The sequence below is a fragment of the Myotis yumanensis genome, unplaced genomic scaffold, assembly GCF_028538775.1.
Source record: "Myotis yumanensis isolate MYYU_CA2020_CCGP unplaced genomic scaffold, mMyoYum1.0.hap1 SCAF_12, whole genome shotgun sequence".
In the NCBI taxonomy this organism is placed as follows: Eukaryota; Metazoa; Chordata; class Mammalia; order Chiroptera; family Vespertilionidae; genus Myotis; species Myotis yumanensis.
Genome location: NW_027223763.1, coordinates 2,742,072 through 2,769,998, shown reverse-complemented (window position 1 = coordinate 2,769,998; position 27,927 = coordinate 2,742,072). Strand labels below are relative to the sequence as shown.

Here is a 27,927-nt window from a genome sequence, read left to right as displayed (position 1 = left end):
TGACGACTTTCATTAGAAACTTCTCCTTTCATTAAAGTGGGGCAAGTGAAGGAGCTGGCAAGTACAAAGAAGTCAAAGGACTAGAAACAAAGTCCTCAGTGTCTAGAACGAGGCGGCCATGGGCAGGGCACTGTCTCTCGCCCCGTCTGCTAAAGGGAACTGCGGAGTGTGAAGCAGGCAGCAAGGTGTGTGAGGGCCTTGCTGCCGTCCCGAATCTTCTTCGCAATTCATCAGCCATCCCAGCATCCCGCTGCCTGGCTCTCGGGTTCTTGAGCATAAAACATACACACATTCTCCTCCTTTAAATTTTTAAAAAATATTTAGGAGTTCCACCCTGGCCAGGTAGCTCAGCTGGTTAGAGCGTCATCCCGATACGCCAAGGTTTCAGGTTTGATCCCTGGTCGGGGCACATACAAGAAGCAACCAACAAATGCATCAGTAAATAGAACAACAAATCGGTGTTTCTCTCTCTCTTCCTCTCTCTAAAAATCAATTCATAAAAATCCTAAAAATAAATAAATGATAAATATTTAGGCATACCTTTTGGATTCCAAAAATGTTCACATCTGTTTCTTTCCACAGTGCACTCTGCCATTAGTTCTTATGAGATTTCATTTTTTTGTATTAAGTCAAAAAACAGTCTATATTAGATATCCAACATACAACACACCCTTCCTCACGTGGACACGGGACGCTGGCGCCTGGCTGTGCACCGTGACCGGGTCTGAGCGTTACTGAGCGGCTCGCACCAGCCCGAGACACAGTCAGGGGTTCGGGCACAGGCACTTCCATGGGTGACTTTTTGGGGCAGAAGCCAGTGAGGTTGGACCCTACAGGCCTTTCCCCTAAATGAATGTTCTCACACCAGCTGGTATCCTCCCTCCACAAGGCTACCCTCCCTCCCTCTCTTGGTACCCCCTGTCCTCATCCTTCTGAACTTCCTCTCCACGTCCAAGGTGAAGCTCCTGGTGACGAGTGAGTGGCCAGTGTGAGCTCTCTCCTAAGTAAGGTAAAGTATGCAAGTGTTCCCGACACAAACGAAACCACCACTCACTGGGAAACTGTCAGGATGAGAGACATTAAATGAGCCCACTCGACACTGACCAGACTCACGGGGAGTGGACCCTGCCTCCCCCACCCAAGGAGATCAGACACCTTTTCTGAATAAGCCGCAGTCCATGAACACTCATGCCAGCAACCCCGAAAGAGTGCCGCGAGGGTGAGGGTAGAGCCCTGCAGGTACTGGGGAGCCACCTTGTGCACCCATCTCTCCCAGTGGGTGGCCTGGGGTCCCCCAAAGCAGGTTCCGATGTGGGGGGCAATGACTTCCCAGGAGAGAGCCCTGCAGTGTTCCTGGATGCTTTCGAGAGAGCGCAGGCCTGGGCAAAGGGAAGCACCAGCAGGCGAGGCCCCACGCTCTGCCGCGCGGCAGAGCTGAGCGCCGGCGTCACCGGTGGCTCCTGGTGGTTCTCAGGGTACCCTCCGCAGCCACAGCTCTCCCGGTGCCTCCAGGAATGGGATCCACCGCTGTGCTATGTCTGAGCAGAAGTTCTGGACCGTGGACCAGCGTAAAAACTTTAGAAGCCTATTATTAGACTTTGTTACATCAGGTGCCCGAGACTGTGTGGAAAATATGCTAAAATATTAATTCCCGGCTCCCGTGGATTCCTTCCGCTTGCACTCTAACTCCTGGCCAAGAGGAAGCGCCACTCTCCCTGCGGCTTTCTCCGCCTTTCCTCAGGGAGGTCAGGTCTGACAGAAGCCCCTGGCGCAGCTCCCATGCCACTGAGTCCTCTGCGCCGTGACCAGGGCTGGACCAGGGCTGCAGGAGGGGACAGGGAGGCGCTGCCACCTGTCCAGGCCTGACTAGATGGGGGCCAGAGCTGCCTGCGAGTGTGCACACACTCCAGTGGCCATCCAATCACTTCCTTCCAGGTTGGTTTTCCTGAGGGAAGGGGAATTGTGTGATAAGTAAAAAGTTGTTTTTTTCAAAGATAAACCATCTTCACCTTGGCTAATGTTGCTAAATGGTTAGAACATCAGCCCACACACCAAAGGGTCTCGGGTTCGATTCCCAGTCAAGGGCACAAACCTGGGTTTCAGGTTTGCTCCCTGCCCCCGGTCAGGGCGTGAGCAGGAGGCAATTAACTGATGTGCCTCTCTCACATGGATGTTTCTCTCTCTCCCCCTCCCTTCCATTCTCTCTGAAAAGCAATGGAAAAAAATATCCTCAGGTAAGGATTCAAAACAAAATAAAACAAAGATAAACCAACTTTAAAGGTACATTAATTGCAAGAAATAAAATTGTGAACAGAACGGCCTACAAGAAGCCGGCTGTCAGAGAACGAAACACGGGCCTCCCTGCATGAAACACGGAGGTGACAGATCGTCCTAGGACTTAGTCTCGCAACGCAATGGAAGTTGTCATGTGCTGACGGCATGAAGGGTTTGGGCTGTTGCCACTGGCTATTCTGGGACTCATTTAGGGATCACAAGGGTTAATGGCTCTTCGTCAGCTTACAAGGCCCAACCGCTATAAGAAGCGACAGAAAGTTAATTAGGTGAGATCAGCCGGAGCTGCTCGGGTTTCTGACTCACTTGATTTTGTGAGAAGCCAGCGAGCTGACATATTCTGCCTCCGAAGGAGCCAAGAAGAGCAGGCTGCTCCCGTGGCAGCCAATGCGGGCGGTTCTCCCGATCCGGTGGATGTATTCCGAGGCTGAAGACGGAGCGTTGTACTAAAAAGGGCAACAGAAATGAAGGCATTCACAGATCAAGGGACTGCCATTAATTGGAAGTGCAATACCCCTCACCTGCCTCCAGGTATCCCAGGAATTAAATCCTGGTGCTATGGTTACCCTAACACAATCACAAGGCGAAGTCACTCAACCCTGAAACTCCTGCTTCATTGGAAATAACAAGGCTCTGACAGGCCGACGTGAACAGTGGCCAAGTTTCAGATAAACGAGATGTCTCCTCGTCCCAGTATCTCCTTTCTAATTTTACCTCTCCACAGGTCCCTGCAGCTTCCTATTTGCATCTTTTCACGGAGGTGACTGTGCAAGGTGAAAGCGTGGGCAGGTGGGGAAACCTCTGCAGATGACCACATGACCTTGGCCTACTCCCTGGCAGACAAGCAGTGGAGGTGAGGAGCCTGACAGGTAAAGAGCAAGGGGCCGATGACCTGGACCAGAGGTCAGCTCGGGGCTGGGCCCCAGGAGCTGGTCTCTGCACCTGCCTGCAGCCTCGGTCCCAGTGGAGCAGGGCTTCCTCCCCACAGGGACTTGCTCCTGCCCTGTGGACAGTGTTCCTGACCCAGGGAAGGGGTTCTAGAACGCAGCGGGATGAACTGCGCACAGCATCATGTCGTCTATGGCAAGAACTTCGCCATCATCAAAACAGACCCTTTTCGCCCTCTGCTGCTACATGAATCAAAGGTCAGAGGGCAGATCACACTAGTCAATATTCACAATCTAAGGCTCTACATGGCCGACTCTGTGGCCAGCCTTGCACACATCCCAGGCACCCGCGCCCCCTCATCTTTAACTCGCTCGGAGGCCAGTGGGAAGGAAGACAGCGCCTCTTGTCACAGTGATCACCTGCGGGGAGCAGAGATTCCCCACCAGTGGCAGGCGTGTGGCTGCAGCAGAACGTGAATAAACCATGATTCACGTAAACAGGGCATGTCTGCCCTGGCCAGCACTCAGAAGGGCTTGAAAATACCATTCTGCAGACTAACGAAAAGAAAAAACAAAACTAAAACCACCAGGCCCTAGCGCTAACGCCCATACCCTCTGGCAAAGTGTCTAAGGCTCGCGGTCTGTGTGAGATGCTGTCAGGGACTTAATTGCCCCCTGCAGGTCAATGTACAGGACACGGCTCTCAGGACAGCTGAGCCATCTCCTCCTGGACACCATGAGGCCTCCCAGGGGCCCGGGGAATTCCTGTTATTCTCAAATTGCTGAAACTTTGCGTGTGACATGCGTTAGTCTGAAGCCGGGAGCAGCCCCCTCCCGCGATTGCAGGCTGGCTGTTTGTTGCAGAGTCAGGTGGGCTGAGTTAAGGAAAGATTTCAGGAGAATTGTGCAGATACGGCCGGTTGCTGCCTGGTTACCAGGGCAACACCCAGGAGGGTAATAATAATTATTCTACTTAAAGCCAGCACATCTACTCATGATCATATATTCCTGCCTCGAGCTCACACCTTAACAACTAAAAAATTACCTGAACAATCCATGTGACTTGAGGGAGATCTAAGCCTCGAGCTGCAACATCCTTCAAAACAGAAAAGAAGACGGCTTAGGACTGAGTTTCTGAACCATGTGGGGGTCACAGATCCGTTAACCTCATGCAGAGGAAGAGGGCTCACATGCTCGCTCACACGCTCACACACACACACACACACACACACACACACACAGACTGCACACGGCCTCAGGAAGCCACCAGTCCATCTGTGGTTCCAAGTTCTGACTCGGGGTAAATTCGAGGAGCCCGTTGGTGAGGTGGCCACAGCCACTTCCCCACATGACCGTCCCCCGTAGGGAGCCCAGGTCCTCACACGCGTCGTTCTCCGTGGTGCCTTGGAAGAATTCTGAAAACTTCCAGCGTGTCTGACCGCTTTTACATTTTGTCTGGGACACTCTATGAGGAATGCGCTCCTGGGTTATCAGCCCCATCCCGCGCCCACCAGCAGAGCGAACGACCAGCACTGAGGCGGGCTTCTGGAAGGTCACCCAGGCACCCCTCGTGGAGGTGGCCGCAAAGCATTTCCTGCGCCTTTGCCGGCAGCCTCCAAGCAGCAAGGCCCAGGCAACGCCTGCCTCTCTGTCGTCTAAATCAGAACGCGGGCCACAGACGGGACCAGACAGGCGAAACTATGACAGCAATGGAGACTCCGATTTTCTTCCCGGCTGGTTGCCACCTGCAAAGCGGATTCCACTCTCTAGCTGTTCTGGCTCCTCCAGCCCCCAGCCCCCAGCAAGCAATCTGCACTGGCACCATCTTCACGTTGCCAGTCGGAGCAAGAGCACCCGCCAACGCGTCCTGGGCACTTCCTACACACCAGCCCCCGTGCGGCTCTTCAAAACAACTCTGATTCCAAGGCCCTGTTACAGTCTCTGCTCCGACCCCAGAGAAGGCGCCACACCTTCCTGCGCCGTGGTGGGGAATTTGGTAACATTCAGCAAAATTGCTATGTACTTGCCCTTTGACCCAGAGCAATCTTACGTCTCAAAATCCATCCTGCGGACACGCTGGCAAAAATACAAATGGCCTCTCACGCACACGGCTGTTTGTGTGGGCAGCTTGTGGCTGCAGGCCTGGCAAACACCCCAACGTCTAGCAGGAGACAGTGACCCCGATACCGCAAACCCGCCCCTTACGTACGGTTCCACCGCTATGAGAGAGGGTTCCCATGGAGACTCACTAGGGTACATTTCGAGTGTGTATAACATACTTTTGTGTAAGAAATGAGGGAAATAAAGTATATTTGCCCATATTTCTAAAAGAAATAATAAAGGGGAAATCCCAAAAGCTTAGAAAAATAGTTGCCTGGAGAGGAAGGGAGAGGAGAGGAGAGGAAGGATGGAAGCTAACCTCGGTCAGGGGACCTTCAGAATGTGACGCCGAGACTGAGTAAATGTCTGCAAACTACAAAGTAAGATGACTGGCTGTGGTGCCACGTGAAGTGGAGTCACCTATTCTCCAAAGCAAACCCCCAAAACCTGGGCCTCACTAGGGGTCTGGACATAACTGCTAGTTTAGAGGAACTATGGGGGGAGGGGCAAGGTAGCCACCATGAGAAGAGAGGGGCAAATCCATGGGACACATGGTCTGGTTTCCTCCACCAGAACTCCAAGGGAAAATAGGTCAGCAACCCACACCCAGACGCAGCAGCACTGGGTGGAAGAACGGACAGATGGCTCAGCAGGTCCCTGAGAACCAGCACCCGGAGAGTCCCCCAAACTGCCAACTGACTTCTCTCCAGGCGGAGGGGTTGGGTGATTTTCACTTTTCTCTTTGCATTTTTGTTTTATTTGCCTCTTAACAATAGATGGATAGATCCCCCAGATTTTCATTTAGAAAAACGTCACCTACAGAGAAGTTGGAGTAGCACGAGCACCTGTTTGCCTTCACCTGGACGCGCCGATGAGGATGGCTGGGGCGCCCGCCTCCTCTTTCCCTCTCTACACACACGCTTCTCTGAACCACGGAAAGTCCCTGGGACACCAGGACGCTGTACCCCTACATACTTCAGATGTGCCTCCTAAGTAAAAGCACATCCTTCTACATTGGACACTCAGTGCTGAGTCACACTATCTCCTAGGACAGGTGTCCTCAAACTACGGCCCGCGGGCCACATGCAAATACAAATATTGTATTTGTTCCCGTTTTGTTTTTTTGTTTTTTTTTTTTAAAATATATATTTTATTGATTTTTTACAGAGAGGAAGGGAGAGAGATAGAGAGTTAGAAACATCGATGAGAGAGAAACATCGATCAGCTGCCTCCTGCACATCTCCTACTGGGGATGTGCCCGCAACCCAGGTACATGCCCTTGACCGGAATCGAACCCGGGACCTTTCAGCCCGCAGGCCGACGCTCTATCCACTGAGCCAAACCGGTTTCGGCCTGTTTTGTTTTTTTTACTTCAAAATAAGATATGTGCAGTGTGCATAGGAATTTGTTCATAGTTTTTTTTAAACTATAGTCCGGCCCTCCAACGGTCTGAGGGACAGTGAACTGGCCCCTGTTTAAAAAGTTTGAGGACCCCTGTCCTAGGAGTTCCGGTTCATGTTGCTCCAGCTGCAGCAGAGGTGGGGGTGGTGTGTCCCTCTGCTGTCCGTCCTGTTTGTGAGGACTGTCCACTCGCCTGAGTGAGGGGCGCCAACAGCCTCTGCATCTGAAGGTACCTTCGCCTTTCTAATTAGTAAGAAATTGGGAAGAGAAACTTGGAGACCGTTTCCCAAATCCTTCCACCCAGTGTTTCCGCCTCTGTGGGTGCTGCCTGTCTGTACCCTGATGACTGTGAGGGATGACTTCCTGTCCAGCACACCTTCCTCCCATTCGAGAACTGGCATCCTTTGCAAGAGCAGCCTCCTCTCTCCCCTCTCTGAAGTACCACTAAGGAATCACATGTATAGTTGGTTTTTTGAAAAATGATAATCCTATGCAAGCTTCTGCAAGAAGCACATTAAAACGATCGCTGCCTGGGACTGAGGGAGACTCCGTGCCACATCCATCTCGCCAAGCAAGGGGGCTGGACAGGCTGGTCAGCCCTCCCTGCTCTCCTCCCAGCGGCGCCAGGCTGCCTTTCTGACGTGTTAAGCAGGAGTTTAAGCCGAGCGCCCACGAGGTGCCTGCAGGCAGCTCCCACACCCCTGCAGGCCCGTCCCGAGCAATGCCTTTGAGAAAACTAGTGCTCCCCTAAGGGGCCCGGGACCGCCTTCTGCACTGACCACAGCTGATGGCGTCGTTAAGAAACGACGTGTTACTGACGTGCTCTGTAGGGGGGGGTGCATGCAGACAAGGGGCTGCCGGAGCCAGACAGACAGGAGGGCTTTGCAGAAAATGTAATGTTCGTCAATTTAGTAAATTCAACCAAGAATCTCTAACATAGCGTCTAACATTCACACACGTCACGGAGCGCACATGCGCTGAAGCGGTGAGTTAGGAGCGACTGCAGACCGCAGCCTCTCATCCGACCGGTCAAGGTTCTGCCTCCCACCCGGTGGCCTGGCTCAGGACGCCAGCTCAGACAGTCCTCCCTGTGTCCCACTTCTTGTGTTGGGGTGGGGAGACCTCACCAACAGTCAACCACCACTCAGCCTTGATCAGCTACGTCTTTAGCACCGCTTTCCATTCTGGGCCTGGTGGCCACAGAGAGCAGGAGAAAGTACTCTCCCTGCTCCAGGAACGGAGGGCGGACTTCAGCAGCCATTTGATCTGGGCGAGTCAACTGAGCCCCGAGCCTCAGTTCACACGCCTAACAATGGCTGTAGGATCCACCCTATTTATCTCCAGAGGTGACTGAAGATCAAATGAGGCCGTGCATATCAACACTGAGCAGCCATCTAATGTCACTTCCTGATGAAGGAAGAACTGGGATGGTGGTGACCAGGCCTCCCTGCTCTCTTCCCCGCTCACACCCTCCCCCTGGGGCAGGGGACAGAGGCAGGACCCTGCTCCCCGATCCTGCAATGGCATCAGCGGGCACTGGGGCACCAGGAAGCTGACCTGCTGAGGACTCAGCAGAGGCCTCAGCCTCACCACCCCCGTCAGAACTCAGGCCCAGCCCCTGTGCTGCTGGAACCTAACTAGGGCAGAAGAACCGCTAAAGTCAGCTCTGAAAGACACTCGGCGGTGAGGCCGGGAGGGCCCAGCTTGACGACCGGCCGCCTCCACGAGACGGAGGAGCACAGATGGAAGGCAGCTTGCTCAGGTGCCAGCCTGTCAGTTGGATTAAAATGACTCATTTATTTACCCAAGATCCTCACAAAGTGCTTTTACTAACAGGGAGAGGGGCCGCCGGCGCTCTGAGGAAGGGACGCAGCGAGCTCGCCTCTGCGCCGCCCCGGCCTGCCAAAAGTCATTACTGCCATGTGTGGGAGCCATCAGCGGGGTACAGGCCCCTGTTGTCCGGGTGACAGATTGGGCTGCGCAAACAGAGGAGGAAGGAGAGAGCACAGAAGCTGTCAGAGGCGAGAGATCTTGGCTGGAGCCGCCAAAAAACTGGCAACATGAGTTAGCGTAACTGAGTAAACAGCCAACAGTCTCCCAAGGATTTTGCCATTAACACAATGAAATAAAGTGGAAAAGAGAAACTTCACCTAAAAAATAGGCCCAACAGAAAACCGAGCGCCTCCATGCACTTGGGCGGTGGACGGACCTCGTGGCCCTGCGGCCATGCTCCTTTGTCTCGGAGCCTCCTGGCAGCGGGACTCCCCCGGGGGGAGGGAATTAAGAACTGCAGACATAACAGCGGACTTCAAGCAAAAAAACGCGAAGGTGGAGGCGAGCAGCACAGGTGACTTGCCCAGCAGAGGGGGGTGCTCTGCTGGCTGGGGCCAGTCCCAAGGGAAAGCGAGAATGACACATTCGAGGACGTGAGAGAAGGGCCGACTTGGCTGAGGGTAAGGAACAAGCGGGAAATGGGGACAGAGGAGACGGGAAGGGGTCCAGCCCCAGAAGGTACTAGTGGACACGAGAACTTTTGACAAGTTTATCAAATAGATTATTTGGACTCGTCTGCAGTGTTGGCCCGGCCTTTGAAGAGAGGGAACACCAGCACCCGACTTGTGGACGGGCTCCTAGAGGCGAGGGCTGCTGGGTCGGACTCAGACCTCCGAGGCCAGCACTCCCAGCAACTGTTCTCCGTCTGACCAAACACGCTCGGCACAGCCAGGCGGCCACACGTGAGAATCGGCACAGTGCTGGCTGGCAGGCCGTCTCCTATATGACCTTACACAAGAAAGACAGGAGCACTCACCCATACACTCGGAGGTCAGGGAGAAAACCACCGCTAAGTCACACTGAACACGGAGCAGGAGTTCCTTAAAGAGGAATTCATTAGAGGCCTAGCAGGTGGTCAAAGAGCTACTCGTCTGCTGCTAAACAGCACGTCATCACCGGGTTACTCCATTTACAGTGCCGTTTCCCTGCTGCGCGGACAGGGACTTCTCAAATCATCAGGGATTAAGCTGCATCACCCACGATGGCACAAGTAGGGAGGGATTTTAATCTTGGGAGCGAGCAAAGCCCCGGTGAAATGCATCCCCAGAGAAGGGCCGTCGAAGGCGGGACCTTCCATCTTGAAAGAGCCAGAGACGTGCATTCAAAGGGCCAGCGCTGGGCTGGAGGCAGCCTCCAGGGTGGCAGCGCGGGGCGAGGGAACTGCCTGCACACTGTAGGGCAAGTGACAGACACCAGCAGACACACTGCCCACGGCAGCTGCTCCTGGAAGGAGGTGAGCAAGGTGTGTAGAGTGATTTTGTTGTGGAAAGACTCTCAGCTCTAATTACTCCCGATAGCTGTAATTTACAAGTTTTTAGTGGATAGAAATCAGCAAGATTCACACGTTTTCAGACCAACAGCTGCCACTATTAGTGAGCAAATAGCTGAGTCTTCTGCACAGTGGCAGCGGCTACCTGTGACTAAGTCAGGTGACAAACCAGAGGTGCCAAGGGACCGGCCACACCAAGAGCCTTGGGATTCCCGCTGTCAGTGGGGCAGCTGCAAGGCAAATCATTGAGACAGAAAAACTGCAACCACCAATTGCAGAAATGCTCATCTCACCGGAGTGCAGTTATTACGTACCGTGCAGAAGAGGACGCCAGGGCCAGCCTGTGCAAACTCTCGGAACACTGCTGTTCTCTCCTGCAAAGACAAGGGAAGCCTCAGCGCTGAGACAATCCAGCGAGCAGGTGCCCGTGCTCCCGGTCTCCGTCCCCTGGGACTACATTCAGGCCCAGAACAGAGAGGCTTTGGAGGAAGGGAAGCAACGAGTGCTCACATCTAACAGGCCCAGGACTGCACTCTGGGCTGTGTCAGGAGGGCAGCGCCAGGCGGGCCCATCCTCCAGATCGGCCACCTGGAGCAAAGACAGTCCACAGGGACACACTTTCCTGCAGGTGGGCGAGAGGAATGATGAACAACCCACCTTTCCTGCAGGGGAATTTTGTTAACGACTGATTTTTTTAAAAAAGGTCAAAAAAATATACACCCCATATATTTTAACTGTAAGACGAAGGAAGAAAACGCAATTTCCCACCGCTCGAAGCACACCACCACCACTGGCAACCCCGTGCCCCGGGCCTGTGCAAAGCATCACCAAGAAGGGGCTCTGGAAAGATGGCCACACGGCCTCTACTAGCAACACACTCTTATCAGAAACCAACAGGACATGAACATCTTTCCAAACCACACCCTCTCTCTCGTGACGACACTGTTAGCAACCAGCAGGGTGGGTGTACCACCATTTACCTGGCCGATGCCCCATTGTTGGCCCTGAGGCTGTGGTCGACTGTTCTCCATTATAATCTGTGATAAAATCTTTATTGGCAAGCCCTGTGCACATCACTGTTCCCTTTGGGTGAGTTCCTAAAGGCTTTCCTGTGAACTTGCAAAGCCAGTGGCGCAAGCAGCTGACACGTGGCCATGCCCACCTGTCAGCCACAAAAGAGGGAAGTGACCAAATTATTACAATTTTGGAAAAAAGGATGTCTCTCCCTCCACTTAGGCGCAGCCCTGTTTCCGAGGGGAACCTCACCGCCGTCTTTCACATACACGTGTTGTCGCAGAAGTGGGACCCCCCCAGGGACAGTGGACACGGACAACCAGTGTGCACTGAGCGCAGCCACGTACCAAACGCTGGCCTACGCTTTACACGTCTGCACGAATCCAATCCCCACAGCCCTCCGAGCAGGTACCATTACCACCCCTTTCCAGGCAGAGAAACTGAGGCTCGGGGGCTGAGGAACTTGCCAAGGACACCCACACACAGTGCAGGGCTGACCGCACGTGGACCCAGGGAGCTGGTCCAGAGCTGAGCTCAGACCCTCCCGAGGAGGCCTGCGTTGGTCCGGTTTGCTGCACAGTCTTTATAAGGGACCATTTAACGGCTGTGGTGTCCAGGCAAATCAGAATAGTTCCTGAAAGCAGGGACACACGTGAAAGCCCATGTGGATGGATCCAGGTCTGGGGAGAGGAGGAAACCTAATTCCTGAGCTTTCATCACAACCACCAGGCAGCAACTTCAAACTTCACTTCTCTCCAATGCCCGTAAACTTGGTTGGGGTCATGACAATCATTTAGGGAGACCACAGGTCATGTGGAACAGTGGCCAGGAATATGTGCTTGGGGCTGTTTTAGCTCAGTCTGGGGTAAGACACTTAACCTCAGTATTCATCAGATAAAATACTGATACTCCCTCCCATCCTCTACTCATGGGTAGGCTGTGAAGGCTACTTAATAAAACAATATAAGTAAAATATTAACAATTACTAAACTGAAGAGCGGAACTATTCCTGAAGGAGAAATAACAATAATAATGGCCCTTAACATTTACTGAGCACTGACTATGAGCCAGGCCTGTGCTAAGCACTTTTATCTGCATTAACTCAATGAATTGTCTCAAGCACATGAAGTAAATACGACTATTGGCTCCATTTTAGAGACATGGAAACTGAGGCACAGAGAGAGTGTCCTGAGGTCACACAGCCAGTGAACAGCAGAGCCAGGACTAGAACCAGGAGTCTGCCTCCAGGGCACACAGCTGGCATTACAACCAGAGTCTGAACACATCTGACTCTGTGTGATCTACTCAAATTCCCAGATCCTTCTGAGTCCACAGCCAGCTCCTCCGTCACCTCAGACTCCCCTGCAGCATGCCTCTGGTGAAACAGACCCAGAGGAATAGAAAACTAATTTAAGGAAAAAAAAAAAGAGAGAGAAACACCATAAATGGTATTGCATTATGAAATCAACAAATTCGATTGACTCAGGGATCCACAAGGTAAAAAGGAAGAGCTTATAAAATTCACAAAGGCTGAGACAGTCAGGAAATACTATGCTATCTTGTGGCAAATAAGAAGTTGTGTCCTTGAGTGACCTTGAGCAAATTCGCTTTTTTGAAGCTCCATTTCCTGAATTATTAAAGCAAAAACAGGAGGGGAAATGGCCTTGATGACCTTTAAGGTCTCTTATACTCTAAGGATGTTACCACTTTGCAGTGTGGTTCTAGTCCCCGCGCACCCTCATTTGGGGCCCTCCTTCACTCCTCCTCCTTTCGGAGCTGCCTGGTAACAGCCTCCAGGACAAGATGGCTCCCATCTCAGGCCCTGTGCGTCCCTCCCTGCACGAGGCAGTGACTTCACCCCACTCCACGCTCCGCCCCAACTCTCCATGGACTGAGTTTTGCAGCTTAGAACCTAAAACAAGGCGAACGTTCTACTCTTCTTCCTGAACAAAAACGTTACTCAGAGCCGAGGCAGAGCGAGACACACAGACCCTCTCCAAGCCGAAGTGCTGAGAGAGCGCTGCATCTTGTTGACAACGACAGCAGTCACGCTCAGCAGTACCATATGGGAGCCACAATTTAGCTCCATTAATGCTCTTAATTTGAAGACATCAAGCCCTAATTACACACTGGGTACTAAAAAGGCAAAACCCTTCCCTAGTGCCAGCTACTTAGTGGTGCTCTGTTGCCTTAACAGCTGGTTGAGGTAGATGCAGGCCAAGGGCCTGCGAGCTCTCAGGTGGACGAGCCCAGCTCCGGAGCAGGCGGGCGGAACAATAGGCTTCACTCGCCCACATCACGGGCAGGGCGGCCGCGTCCAGTTCCCGTGCGCCACCCTCCTCGGGGGACACCCGCCCCAGCCCAGCGAGAGCCAGTGCTGACCCTGGAGGGCGCGATCAGTTGGATGGGCCCCGGGCTTGCTCACCTCCTGGTCCATGTTGCCATGCAGCCGCAGGAATGTTAATCGCGGGCCGCCAGATGGTAACTGCCCTGACGCCGCGCCGCCCAGCAGGGTCTGGAAGAAGAGGTGGTAGTGGAACTCCACCAGCTCGCAACTCGAGAAAAAGACGATCAGCTTCTGGTCAGTTTCAAACTACATGGACACAGAGGGGAAACCACCACAGGGTTATGAGGTGACACTACAACGGGTATCTTTCTAAAATACAGTCACACTGGCCCTGTTTGGAAAGAGATGACAGACGGCTTGGAGTTACTTGCAAAATTAACACGGATGCTCCCTGCTCCCAGACTGCAGGAGAGGGAGCTGACAGCCATGACCTTGATCACGCTCCCACACCTGAGCTGAGCGTGCTTCAGGGTGAGGCTGCACATCAGCACTGTTCTTCGTCCTCTCAGGCCTCAGCACACATGCCACGTGCAGTGCATCGAGAAGCTTCACTCTCAAGCCTTCCACCTACTGCTTCCCCATGTCCCAGAGAAAGTGCTGCCGAAACTAGCAATAAATACGCAAATACCGGGTGTCTTTTAAAAACGCAAGCACAGGCCCCTAGCTGTCTCACACCCAGCATGCTCCTGCCACCTCTGCTGTTCCCAACATCAGTCCCAGGAAAGATACTTAGGGCAGATTTCAGGTTGAACATAATGGCTATCGCTGACCTCCGAGCTTTCCCACAATCCTAGAACACTACATCCACCAGCAGTTAGGCCAGAAAACTGCATCTCAACCCGCTGCCAGCAATGCCGGATACAAACGACACAGGCCTCCCCTCGATGGAGCTGACCGGGCCCGTCCTACCTTGCACTTCTGCAGGATGAAGGCTGCCAGGCAGACCAGCCTCAGCTTGCTGGGAACCAAGACCACGTACTGCTCAAGACCCTCCGGAATTGCAAAGCCGTCCAGCTCATCATCATCATCATCATCGTCATCGTCATCGTCATAGTCGTCGTCACTTAGTGAGTCAGAGTCGTCAGAAGACTCTTCATCTGTCAGGTAAGGCTGCCCGAAGCTATTCTCCAGGACAGAAATGCTGACTGGGTTGTGTAAACTGATGTCAGCGAGCCGTGTCACACCTGGGAGAAAGTGAAAAGGTCAAAACAGGGGACAGCACACGCTGTGGAACTGGTCCCTATGCACGCCCAGGCACACCGCACATTCAGGCAACTAGGCAACTGCTGGCGGGTTTCACCAAGGGCCGTGCTGAACTGCCCAATTGTCTATCTGGTGGGTGGACCCCCGGATTTCTTCCCACAGCCCAACAACCCCTCACACCAGCCTTTCTAAGCTCGCACCTGTGGGAAACCACTGAAAGGGACATTAACAGGGGTCTGCCCAAAGGGTTCTGTGATCAAGTAATGAAAACCCGGATAAAAAGGTCCCACAAATTCTTCCGTAGGTTTTGCAGGCCTTCTCAGGACCTTTACTGTGTGAAGGCGCACCACGCGTCTCCAAGAGGAGGTCATGTGTGGCATTTCCCAAACTTTTTGAGCACAGAATCCCTTTTCCATGGATTATCTCTGAAAATTAATGTTCTCGGGAATACACTCAGAAGTGCTGATGAGGCGTACTGGTGGCAGCTGGTGTGCCGAGTGAAGCAGACACCAGACACAGAAGCTGTCCTGTTGCCGAGACAGGACCTGCTGCGGGGTCGGTGCAGAGCGCTGCCGCTTGGCCATGCACAGTGTCCCATCTACGAAAGGCAGCTAAGAAGCTCCATCTCACGAGGATGAAAAACGGAAACGAGCTTAAAGGACAGGAGTACTTTCAGGTCCACTGCCTCTTCAGGAGAAAGGCAGGCTGATCGCAGTAACAATGCGCGTGGTGAGAGGCCGTCCTTGTCCGGACCAGAGCCCTGCCCTCCGAGGGTCATGGCCGCAGTGAAAGGCTCACGCAGGCATAGGTGGTGGCCGCCAGCCTTCCCCGTCCTCCCCACCTGCAGGAGCCCCTGCAGCACGGTCCCAACTGCTGGCCCTCTCCCTGTGCCCCGGGGGCGCCATGAGACTCCTCCCCGGCCTGAGGCTGAGGGCCAGCGCTGGCACACAGGCCCCTGGCAGCGGCATCCATTCTCTTCGCTCACCTTCCGTGAGAGTGGCCGACAGCAAGACGTTCTGTCGTTCCTGGCACTCTGCGTTGATCGCGTTGAGTATCACCGTGATAGTCTTTTCGAAGCCCAGATCTAAGATTCTGCGGTTTCAGGAGAAGAAAGTTAAATCTAATGCAGACGGCATGTAACCCAGGCTGCAGTCAGATGGACAGACACAGCCTTCCCTGTGCCTTTCCTGCTTCCAGATCAGCCTCACCTGTCGGCTTCATCCAGAACCAGCCAGCGGATGCGGTTGAAATGAATGTTCTTTGTGGATTTTATATGATCCACCAGACGTCCAGGAGTGGAGATGAGGATATTGATTCCTTTGCGGAGCCTGTTGAAAATTACATACCACAAGAGACAGTAAATCACACTGGGCTGTATCAGTGGAAGACACAGGAAAAAGGCGAAGGAGACAGATCCGTGTCTAGCAGCATGTGCCACAGCTTGAATCATGACAAACGTGATGACAAGTGGATACAAAGATCAGAGTTTGCATTTTTCTCTGAAGTTTCTCTCCTATAGAACAGAATTGTTAAGATCTGCAATTACATTAAAATCATAAAACCTTAACTTTGAAAGGAATCTTGACTATGTAATCCGATGCCTTTTACCTGTCCATGGGTCCCTTCTAGCACATTCCAGACACATGGTCGTCTAGCCTGCTCCCGAGGCTTCTTTGCCAGGGAACCTCATAGCTGAATCAGTTATCCCAGAATGTTTTCTTATACTGAACCTTTGCTGCGACTTCCATGTAACAGGCATAGCTCTGCCCCCATAGACTAGGTAGAATAAATCTAATTTATGACTCCCCAAACATCCTTCACCCATTAGCCTGGTAATAAAAGCCTCCAGTTTCTAGCTGAGTATGTTTTCTAGCTTCCCCTGCAGGTAAGCATGATCCCAGCCTACGCTCTAGAACAAGACAGGAGGACAGAGAGATACAAACGCCACGAGCCCCTGTAGAGGGAGGGTCTGATGATCTTGCTCCTGCTGTAGGACTTAGCTGTGAGGGCGGGATCGCTACTGTGAGGTGATCTTGGAAATGGAAGCCTCATGTCATGGCACAAAAAGAGGAGGGGCCTGAGTCCCAACACTGGAGCACATGTCGGTCTTGGCCGGGCTGCCGTCAGGCTTAACTATTTGTGAAAGAAAAGCATACCGTCCACCGCGCTGGGAGCACCGCTGTTCGCTGCCACTGTTACTCACAGCTGAAAGCAAGCCTCGCCAATATTTTCAGATTTCCACGTTAATATTTACTCCTCAGGAATAGGCCACACATATAGTTGGGTGTTACTACTAAGCACTACCCTAAGATACAATAAAAGTTGTTTTAAAAGAATGCAGACAATGTGGAATTTACTTGTCCCAACAATTTTCTACTGACATAATGACCAGTTCTAACACAGAATTAGGAATCAATGTTTTGGGGTGTAATAAGCAAGGTGCAAAGCAATATGTAAGCTTATGACCTTGTTTTATAAAAAACAAACAAAAAACACCCAAACTCCCAATGTACCCACACAGACTGTCACCAAGGGAGGTGCACTGAATAAGGGGGAATGCGGGGACTGGGTGGGTGGAGTTAAGAAGGTCATGATCACATGTAACATTATTATATTTAAAATCATTTTCTTGAAATACTAATGTTTATTGCATGTAACATTATTAAAAAAAAGAAGAAGGTCATGACCAGATCAGAAGGGAACCCCACAGGTTCATGACTATCTTAAAAACAGCCCTGTCTAAAGGTGACTGCTCCCTGCTGACTCCGTCTTTCCCTGCACATGGGGCCAGGTTTAGAAGGACTGAGTCTTACTGAATAGGAAGGCAGAACAGACAGATTAAAAAAGGAATTAAACCTCCCCTACCTGGCTTTTTCAGACTTTCTCTTCTCTCCTCCCATTAACACTCCAGGCACAATCCAGGTAAATGGCTACAGAAAGACATCAGACCAGAATCAATGCATAGCCCGTTTCCTACAAACAGAGGCAGGTCTATCCTCCTTCTCCTCAAAGGCATTGGGAGGGGGCCCAGCCCGTGTGGCTCAGTGGTTGAGCATCGACCCATGAACCAGGAGGTCAGTGTTCAATTCCTGGTCAGAGCACAAGCCCAGGTTGCGGGCTCGATTCCCAGTAGGGGGCAGGAGGCAAACTATCAATGATTTTCCCTTTCCCCTTTTCTCTTTGAAATCAATAAAAAATCTATTAAAAAGTAATACTAAGGGCCCTAGCCGGTTTGCTCAGTGGATAGAGCGTCGGCCTGTGGACTGAAGGGTCCCGGGTTCAATTCCGGTCTAGGGCACATGCCCAGGTTGCGGGCTTGACCCCCAGTAGGGGTGTGCAAGAGGCAGCTGATCAGTGATTCTCTTTCACCATTGATCAATGTTTCTATCTCCCTCCCTCTCCCTTTCTCTCTGAAATCACTAAAAATTTTAAAAAGGAATTGGGAGGGGGGTCGGGCTTCGCAGGTAAGAGGTGTTACTGTGTAGACAGGACTGTTAGCACTGCCCTCCCAGGTCACTGTCAGCAACAGCCGGATTTAAGGCTGTGACCTCCTCCCAACACAGACAGAAACGGGAGCTCTGGAAATGATTCCAGTGAGTCCCTGCCTTGCTCCATGGAGCCTGAATGAAACACACATCTCAGTGAGGTGTGTGATCTTTGGGGCTAAAATGAAACCTAGGCACAACCCCCCACCCCGATGAAGGACGGACAGGGCAATTCTCGGCCAAATCGGGTGGGCTGGCCGGCTTGGCCTTGGAGCCTCTCTCATTCTTAAACAAACCCACGTGCAGCCTTTCAAGTGGCTTTGCACTGGACCATCTCAAGGTTGCGATACCTGTGAATGTCTGTGGCTTGCTAGTGCCTATGATGAATGACAGAGCTTTAAGCTCCAGGAAACACTAGTGCTCTTGCTCAGCTAAAAGCAGGTCGTTAGTGAGGATTAGACCAGTGGAAGCCTCCACGCTATTCCTGGGTGGAGCAGACATCCGGCGGAGGGAAGAGACTAACTGCGAGCTCTCTGAGGACAAAGCAAAGGCTGCAGCATATTTCTCTTTCCTCAAAAAGTCAAGTAAAAAAGGTAAAGCTGAAGTCCCGGCGTGCCTTACCTTGAGCAGTTTCTGGAAAGTGTCAAAGCTTTGTAGCGCCAGCTGTAAATATTAAGAAGTTATAATGAGCAAGGCATCTTCTTCCTTTTTGAGAAATTTAGACGATGTACCAGTAGAGTGATTCGTATCCAAACTTGGACCTCAAGTTATGATTCAAGAAAAAAATTAATTCTAGCACAGAATCGACTGGAAACATATACCCTGTGCAAGACTGACTGTGAGAGCTGTCAGTCTGCAGGGTGGGCAGACACAGCACATCTATTTCTTGGATGGACACAGACGGTGCCGCGTGCTCCCTCTGCTGGCTCTAATCCCCAGAGCGCACAGCGCAGCACAAGGGAAAGGGAAGGCGCCGACCTGGACTCGGCTCCTTAGAAAGAGGTGTAAGCACACGCAGGGGGAATGGAGCAGTGAGGCCGCAGCCTGGCCTTCGGGGCTGTAAGGGTGATGTGACTGTATCCAGGAACATGCCAGGGCCAGCAGCTGAGGACCCAGAGATGTATAAAGGAAAGAAAACCAACAAGCCCTGCGGCATCGAATGAAAATGAATGAGGTTCCACAAAACCTGCCCATAATCCCTTTGCCCAAAGATATAGTTCCCGTGTGTTCAGGATTCACGAAGCGTCCCAGGAAACAGCCAGTTCGCTGTGGTCAAAATTTAAATAGCCTCACGCCCGCTCCTCCATTGGACGGAGCGGACCGGGCTCTGCAGGATGTGAGGGGAGTGGACCCTCCATCGCCATGAGCGAGTCTCTGCAGGGAAACGGTTACATCTGACAGAGAAAACATGCCTTCATCGGAAATTGCCTCCCAGGCAAATAAAAGATACCAGATAAAAGAGATTTCCACCAAGGAAGACGACAAATACCAGGAAGCTTAACTTTTAGGAACATGTGTTGGCAAGGTAGCTTGCTTTCTTTTTTTTTTTTTAAAGTTCATTTTCAGGGCCGATTGCTTTTATTTTTTAATGAAGTTGGGGGTGTACAAAAATGAGATTATTTAAGTTTCTTTTAAAAGGATAGAAATTTATAGTGTGATCAGTGTTTAGATGACAAGGAAACATGATTTTTCAGAGAAGCTGAATTTCTCTGGTTGAGGACCAGAGGTTGGTCCCCGAGCAAAGGAAAGGGCACTGTGAAGTGATCTGTAGCCAAACACGGCCTCAAGTTAGGGCTGGCGCGGTGGAGAGGAAAACGGTGACTCCACTTACAAATCCAACAGGACGTCACTGACAACACTCATCCGCACGTGAGACCGCTTACCTCTCTCGTCGGCACCAGCACCAGCGCGTAGGGGCCGTCACCGCGCTGGGGACAGAGAAGGAAAGAAATGCTCTGAATGAAGGTCCTAAGAGCCCAGACACCAGGACCTAAGAGTGGCCACTGGTCACACATCACTAGCCGTCTCGGCCAAGAACAGGGACAAGCCCTGGCGGCCGGCCGGCTGGAGCATCATCCTGTACACACAAAGGCTGCAAGTTTGCTCCCATCAAGGTGCATATGGGAGGTAACCAATCGATGTTTCTCTCTCCCTTCCTCTATGAAAATCAGTAAAAACATACCCTCAGGTAAAGATTAAGAAAAAGGACAAGAGTGCCCACCTCCTTCATTATCATGGAACACTGTTCTAGAGGCTCTGGCCCATGTAATCAGACAAGAGAAAGAATGTCTAAAAATCTGGAAAGTAGGAGGTAAAACTGTCATTATCAGCAAATATTTTATCCTAAAAAAAAATCACTTGAAGTTCTATTACAAAAAAGACAAGTCAACTAGCTGAATGCAAAATTAATATATATTTATAAACTGCTTTTAACAGAAAATGAGGAAATCCAAAGGAGAAAAAAATCAGTTATAATAGCAACAAAAAAGATAAACGTAACAGAAATGTATAAAATCTACATAATGAGAATTTTAAAATACCTCCGAGGAGCATAAAATAAAACCTGAATAAATGGAAAGATGTATCTTGTTCTTGGATAATATTATATATAAGCGAATTCTTCCTAATCAATCCATAAATGTAATGCAATCTTAATAAAAATGCATATAGACATTTATATGCACATATAAAATAATAAATGTAACCAAACAAGCTGATTTCAAGTTCACATAAAAAAATGTTTAAGAATAACCAAAACATTTCTGAAAAACATCAGATATTTAAACAATTTAAATCTACTGTAGTTTTGAAAAATTGACACTGATATACAGAGATTTACAACAGCAAATAGGGTTTAGAGTAGACTCAAATACATGGAGAAATTTAGGAAGTAAGGAGCATTTTATATCAGGGAAAGAATGGATTATTCAAAGGTCATTTCAGAAAAAATTAAGTTGGAATTAAGTTGGCCTTTTTATAGATGACATAAAACTCAGAAACTATAAAACACCGATAAATTTTATCACATAAAAATTTGAAATTTCGCCCTAGCCTGTTTGGCTCAGTGGATAGAGCGTTGGCTCAGTGGATAGAGCGTCGGCCTGCAGACTGAAGGGTCCCAGGTTCGATTCGGGTCAAGGGCATGTACCTTGGTTGCAGGCACATCCCCAGTAGGGGGCGTGCAGAACATCCCTCTCATTGATGTTTCTAACTCTCTATCCCTCTCCCTTCCTCTCTGTAAAAAAATCAATAAAAAAATTTTTTTAATTTCAAAATAAAAAAATAATACCCAAACAAAATCAAGAGTCAAATAACAATGTGGAGAAAGATTACCCTACACATAAGAGAAAGGCCAATTTCCCTATCTTATAAGGAAGGTCTATAATTCAACTAAAAATAAAAACATAAAAGAAAACTCAAACAGAAAAATGGAGGCGGACATAAGAAGTTAATTTATGGAAATAATTCAAAATATGGCTTTTACACATATGAAAAGATGTTCAACTTTACTCCTAAAGAAATTCAAATTGAAACTATAATACAGTATTTTTCCCCTGTCAAATGAGCAAAATTAAACAGCTGATAGTGTGGATAAGGGCACGGGCAAATAGGAACTCTCATACAATGTTGGTGAGAGTGCAAATTGGTATAACTCCTTTAAAGGTCAATTTTGACATTATCTAGCAAATAAAAATGCAAATTCCACTTATGGGAATTTCTCTAAAAGATACACTGGTACCTGTACATAAACTTGTATTTTCCAGAATGTAGAGTATTTATAATAACCCTGTTTGTAGTAAAATACTGAACAAAATGTACATCCCACCAATGAAGGAATGACTCAATAATTTACTGTACATACAGACAGTGGAATACGAGGCAGCCCTTTAAACACAAGGCTTATTCAACAGATAAGAAACTATCCCCCAAACACATGAAGTGAACAAAAGCAAAGCACAGGACAGCATGCATAACAAGCCACCGTTTGTGTATCAAACAAACAAATGCTTCAATTAAAGAAGCAAGAGGACCTGTACACGTGCACATTTGCTTTATAGGCAGGGGATACCCTAAGAGGACATGCTCTTAAGAGACTGGTGACAAGGACCACTGCATCCTGACAGAACGTCGCATTCAGAGAAGGCAGGGGAGGGAATGACTTGATTTTCACTCTCAATTTTTTGGGTACTGTTTACATTTATTTGCCATATACATTATATCCAAAAGTAATAATAGTCATAATAATAACAATACAAGAAGAAAACAAAGTAATCTGATAAAGGCCCCGAAAGCAACGGTGCCTTGCACCTCGAAAGTGCTCACAGACAGGGATTGGATAAAAACAATGAGAGCAGCAGCTAAGTGCAGACTTAGCCTCAAATTCAATCACAAGCATGGTTTTCATGTTTTGCATAGGAGACATTTACCCACAAGGAGAAAAGGATTTGGAATTCAAACTAGAGCCGCCTGTACTCAACATCAACTTGGCGAGCCTGCGCTGAAGCCGGGCGAGGAACGGTAAACATGTTAGTACAACGGTAGCGACGTGCCGCAGTGTGACGGTAGGAGATTCTGACATTTCAAAAGGTGTTACTACACAGACGGAAAGAAAGAAAAAGCAATTCCTCACAGAGCAGAAGTGAGTGAAGAGGATGGATGTGATGTCAGAAGCATCAGAGCCAAAATGACTGAGCGAGTGTGCACAGCAGAGCAGCCCTTTCCCGTTTCATTCCCAAAGTAACTGAAGGCTCCGTCGGGGGCCTTGGATTTGCTGCTCCCTCCACATATGATTTTTACAGGTCAAATCATTTTACAATGAACTCCAAGGGTCTACATGAGTATTACTTGAAATCAGTGAGTTAAATTTGGGCTTGGAAAACTCTCTCTACAGAATATTTCAGTCTTGAATAGGATGAGTTGTGAGTGATATTAAAAATAGTTGAGCAAATTAAAAGCAACTGCCTGGCTTGTTAATGGTTCTGAATATAAGTGAATCAAACCATTGCCCTTTAAACAGCCCTGGGAGCGTGTTGATGATGATGACAGCTCCCACAATGAGCAGGTGGTTCCCAGGTGACAGGCACCATTCTCAACCCTCCACGTGCACCCAGCTGACTTGCTCCTCACCCCAGGAGAGAGGCACTGCAGTCGCCATGGCACCGGTGAAGTCAGTGAGGCACAGAGGGTGAAATGGTCCGCCTAGAGTCACGCTCAGACTGGAGCACAGCTGCCCACCACACGGGCTCCCGGTGTGTACTCTAACCTCCCCTGTCCTCAGTCACCATCTATGAGACCAGACAGGTGGGCTAGGACTGCAGGACCCACCCCAGCTCCAATACCCCCCAACCCCCCAACTCTGAATGAACTAACACCTTGCCCTGGCATTTCTGGAGCCTGTCAGTGGGGGAGGCTCCACCGCACTGTCGTGATGACCTGCTTCTCCTCTATGTTCCCCGTGCAACGCTAAGGAGCCCTGTGGGACTCTCTCAGAGTGCCATGGGAAGGAAAAGGCAGTCACCGCAGGAATTAAAAATCTCTCTTACCACTTCAGAGAAAACTAGCATTAATCGTCTGATAAGTATCTTTCTCATCTTTTTTATATACACACAGATTTTATCATCATTGACGAAGTTGGAGTCATACTCTATGTGCCTGTTTATAACCTGCCTTATTTCAGTTACATGGCAAGAACACAAGTTCACAAATAATACTTGAAAAAAAAATAGCACTTTTACTGGCTCTAGAAGGTTCCATAATTTGGATGATTGTGTATGACTTCTGTTTTATTCATTTACAATCATTTACATAGAGTTTAAATAAAACTTAAACTGACTCATTTTGAAATAATTTCAGATTTACAAAACAATGCACAGCCCTGGCCAGGTAGCTCAGTTGGTTAGCGCATCATCCCAATACACCAAGGTTGCAGGTTCAATCCCCAGTCAGGGCACATACAACAATCAACCAATGAATGCATAAGTAAGTGGGACAATAAATCAATGTTTCTCTCTCTCTCTCTAAAATCAATCAATCAACCAATAAAAATTGCAAAAGTAGTACAAAGAACTCCCTGAAACCCTTCTCCCCGCTGCCTCATATGGTATGGATTCTCAAAATCACAGGACAATGATCAGAACCAGGAAATGAACACTGATTAAACACTATTAACTAACTCATAGGCCTCATTCAAATCCCAGGAACTGACCTACCACCGTTCTTTCCCCAGACCAGGACCCAGCTCCGGACCAGACCTGCATTGAGCTGTCACATCTCCTTTGTTTCTTACTCTGGGTCGTTTCATGGTATTTCTTTGTCTTTTGTGACCTTAATACTTTTGAACAAGGTACTGGTCAGCTGTTTTGTAGAATATCCTTCAATTTGGGTTTGGCTGATGTTTGCTTATGATTAAACTCAGGTTATGTGTTTTGGGCAAGAAAACTACAGAAGTGGAGCTGCGTCCTCTGGACTCGCAGCACACGGGGCCCGTGAGGCCCACGTCTCAGCGCCGGTGACGCCAGCTGATGGCTTGGTTAGGAGGCAGCCGGGCTTCCCGCTGGAAGGTTAGTTTCCCTTTGTGATTGAGAGTGCCTTGTGGGGTGCTGCTCTGAAACTATGTAAACAGCCCATTTCATCACTTCCACCCCCTCACGTTAGCATCTGTGACGATCCTGCCAAAGGCTGCTGCTCTATTTCCATCTCTCGTTCTACATTTTCCTTCGCATTTCTACCTTGAGGAAGGGCTTTCCCTTCCACCACTTATTTATTTACTCAGTCATCTCTTCTTATCAGTTTGGACTCATGGAATTTGTTTAAGTTTATGGGCTATAATCCAACACTCTCATTATTTATCTTGGCACTCAACTATCAGATGGGCTCGATACACATCTAATCCTGCAGGTCCAAACCGAGAAAAAAGGAACCAATTAGCTCTTATCTGACTCGTTTCTGACCTCGCTGTTTCCTCTAGAGACAAAGCAGGGCTGTATCTGTGGGATTCTGGGCCGGGTTTTGAGATGACACCTATGTCTGTGGAAGGTGGCGGTTCACTGGCTTCCCAAGGAACACCAAGGACCCAATTGTGGCCCAGGCACTAACTGTTTCACACCTGAAGGAAGCTTCTAGAACATGCTCAACACCAGGTGGCCCATTGTCAAACTCACTAATTGGGTGCTTATTTCCACATCTACTGTTCATGACAAACCACATTTACATACAACGTTCACCTTTCTTAGGCAGAAGAGCTTGTCTCTGGAGCCACAGAGAACTGAGGTGGGAATGCAGTTCCCCATTACTCGCCACATGGTCTGGGTAAGTTACTGAACTTCCCCAAGCCTCCATTTTTTCATGTAAACCTGGGGTAACAGTAATACTGACAACTCGGTGGGGCCAAGGCAGCTAAAGATTCAAGATCACACAGGCAAGGCATCTGGCAGTACGTCTGACATCCGGGAGCACCTGACACATGTGCTGTTAGACCTACTATGATGGTGGTGAATCCCTTTACTCTGCTGCATGCTGGGCAGCCCTAGGAGGCAGCGCGCTGTGTGAGAAATGGAGTAAGAGGCAAGGAAACAATGCGAAGGGAAGGCAGAGCCTTTCGGTCCCAGTACCACTGCCGTGCTTCCGCCTGATGGTTCCATCACTATGAACAAGAGTGGAGAAGCACACTCGACACTCACCTGTATTTTTGTTTTCATTGCTTGGAGGGACTGGACCACAGGGATGCAATAGGCAAGAGTTTTACCTTTTAAAAAAGTAGAAAAGCAATTAAAACCAGAGCCCCTGTGGATGACAGTAAGGAAAGCAGCCCTGCTCCCCGCGGGCAGCCCTGAATCTGGGGATAGGGAAGAGCAAGCCCATGGCCAAGAGGCAGAAACGGAGCCCACTATCTCACACTCCTCTGTACACTCGGTCCTCCTACAAAACTGCAGCTGCAGCTCCTTCCTTCCTCTAACGCAGCGGTTCTCAACCTGAGGGTCGCGACCCCTTTGGGGGTCGAACGACCCTTTCACAGTCAAATGACCCTTTCACAGGGTCATCGGAAAACACATATATAATTACATATTGTTTTTGTGATTAATCACTATGCTTTAATTATGTTCAATTTGTAACAATGAAAATACATCCTGCATATCAGATATTTACATGACGATTCGTAACAGTAGCAAAATTACAGTTATGAAGTAGCAACGAAAATAATTTTATGGTTGGGGGTCACCACAACATGAGGAACTGTATTAAAGGGTCGCGGCATTAGGAAGGTTGAGAACCACTGCTCTAGCGGGACTCGGTGATACATTCCCTAAACTACACACAAGCTTGAGGGCTGTCTCAGAAGCTAGACAGCTCCTCCTCTGCAGTGTCTAAACTCTCAAATGCGCGCCGTGGCCAAGTAAAGTCCTCTGTGGTGCTGGAGTGGGAGGGGCCAGGCGAGCCCCAGCCGCTAAAGACTGGAAGAAACCCAGGATGGCGACAATTTGGGGTTTCCTCCCCCCTGAATGACGGCTGAGGTGGGGGGAGTGGAGAAGAGCTGATGAAGGGCACAAGAGGGTCCGAAGAACATGCTGGGGGTGTTCTGGAACATGCCAAAGCAGGTTCCATGGCTGAGCAACCGACTGCATCCAAGCAGTGTGTCGGGTCAGAACTCTGTTTAATAGCAGAAGAACATACGCATCGCCAATGGAGTAAGGATGGGCGGCTCTGGCACAGATGGGGGGACTTGGCCCAGCCCTGAGTCAGGCTCTGAGGAACGAGAGCAGAACTGGACTCGCACGGCTCTGTCCATCGCCCCCTTCCTATCACTACGTGAATTAATCCAGGGCTCTGATCAAAGCGTGGCCTCCCCTTCCCCAAACACAACAAAGCAGCCACTAGCACGAGCCGACACCTCTCTGTATAACCCAGGCCAGGACTGCGGCTGGGCTTCCGGGGGAGGGCAGGAGTTAAAGGACGGCTGACCTGAGCCCGTCTGGGATCTCACGAGAGCGTCTCTGCCTTCCAGCAGCGCAGGGATGCTTTGCTTCTGGACACTTGGGCCACCCAAAAGAAAGAACATGGTTAGCCACACACATCACCCATGTGCGTTTACAGGCAGACATGCAGGACACACCAAAGGCAACTGCCCATGCGCTGCTCTACCGGCTGCCTCCTTAGAAGCTACCGAAACAGCCAAGTGAAGATGCTGAGACACTTCCGATGAGCAGGAGAATAAAACCCTCAGCTGAGGTTCTGGAACTTAGCTGAAATGCTGAGGCAAGCAGAGAGTGGCCATCCCATCATACCAGCTAAGAACAGAAACGGGGCGGCATGACGACAGCCTGGCACTGGTGAAAGCATCTGCCACGCCCTCTGGCCTCTGGAAGAGGGAACAGGAAAGGCGGCAACACAGTAGGGGGGATCCCCCCCGCACAGAGGAGTAAAGGAAGCTGTGAGCCCCCGAGAGCCAGGAACTGCTTCGCGCTGCAGAAAACCAGGACATAACTGCAGGGACACACGGGGCAGTGTCCACATGCGCATTTAATCACCAGCAACCGAAAGGGGAGAGGAACCATTTAAGTGGGCCGACAAAGCTGAACAAATGGTGAGGGGGCTTCCTTTATTCTTAACATTCCTATTTTTACCTATAGAAGCACACACACCCAGAGAGGACTCTCGCCCCTGGGAGTCTTCATTAGTCACAAACATTTTTTAAGTTTTTCGTATCCCATTACACCCAACCACATATTCACGTCTGTCTTTTAGGTCGACTATATCCTACTACTAAGAAACTGCACGAGACATTCTGTATTTTTAACAAATTACTTTCAGAGAAGCACAAACAACAGTGAGGTCTTATGCAGACCATCTTCCAGGCCAGAGACCTACAGTTTAGAGGTG

General features: G+C 50.0%; 1 protein-coding gene across 1 annotated transcript in view; it reads right to left on the bottom strand.

Moving 5' to 3' along the window:
* DDX31 (DEAD-box helicase 31) overlaps positions 1–27,927 on the bottom strand; it is a 59,697-nt gene that overhangs the window by 24,758 nt on the left and 7,012 nt on the right. The window contains exons 5-16 of the mRNA XM_070430384.1: positions 27,010–27,080; positions 25,731–25,795; positions 19,935–19,979; positions 18,673–18,714; positions 17,432–17,496; positions 15,775–15,894; positions 15,552–15,658; positions 14,273–14,547; positions 13,442–13,609; positions 10,317–10,376; positions 4,225–4,275; positions 2,599–2,738 (exon numbers count right to left, since the gene is read on the bottom strand). Of these exons, the coding sequence (XP_070286485.1) occupies positions 2,599–2,738; positions 4,225–4,275; positions 10,317–10,376; positions 13,442–13,609; positions 14,273–14,547; positions 15,552–15,658; positions 15,775–15,894; positions 17,432–17,496; positions 18,673–18,714; positions 19,935–19,979; positions 25,731–25,795; positions 27,010–27,080 (1,209 nt within the window). The remainder of the gene's footprint in view (positions 1–2,598; positions 2,739–4,224; positions 4,276–10,316; positions 10,377–13,441; positions 13,610–14,272; positions 14,548–15,551; positions 15,659–15,774; positions 15,895–17,431; positions 17,497–18,672; positions 18,715–19,934; positions 19,980–25,730; positions 25,796–27,009; positions 27,081–27,927) is intronic.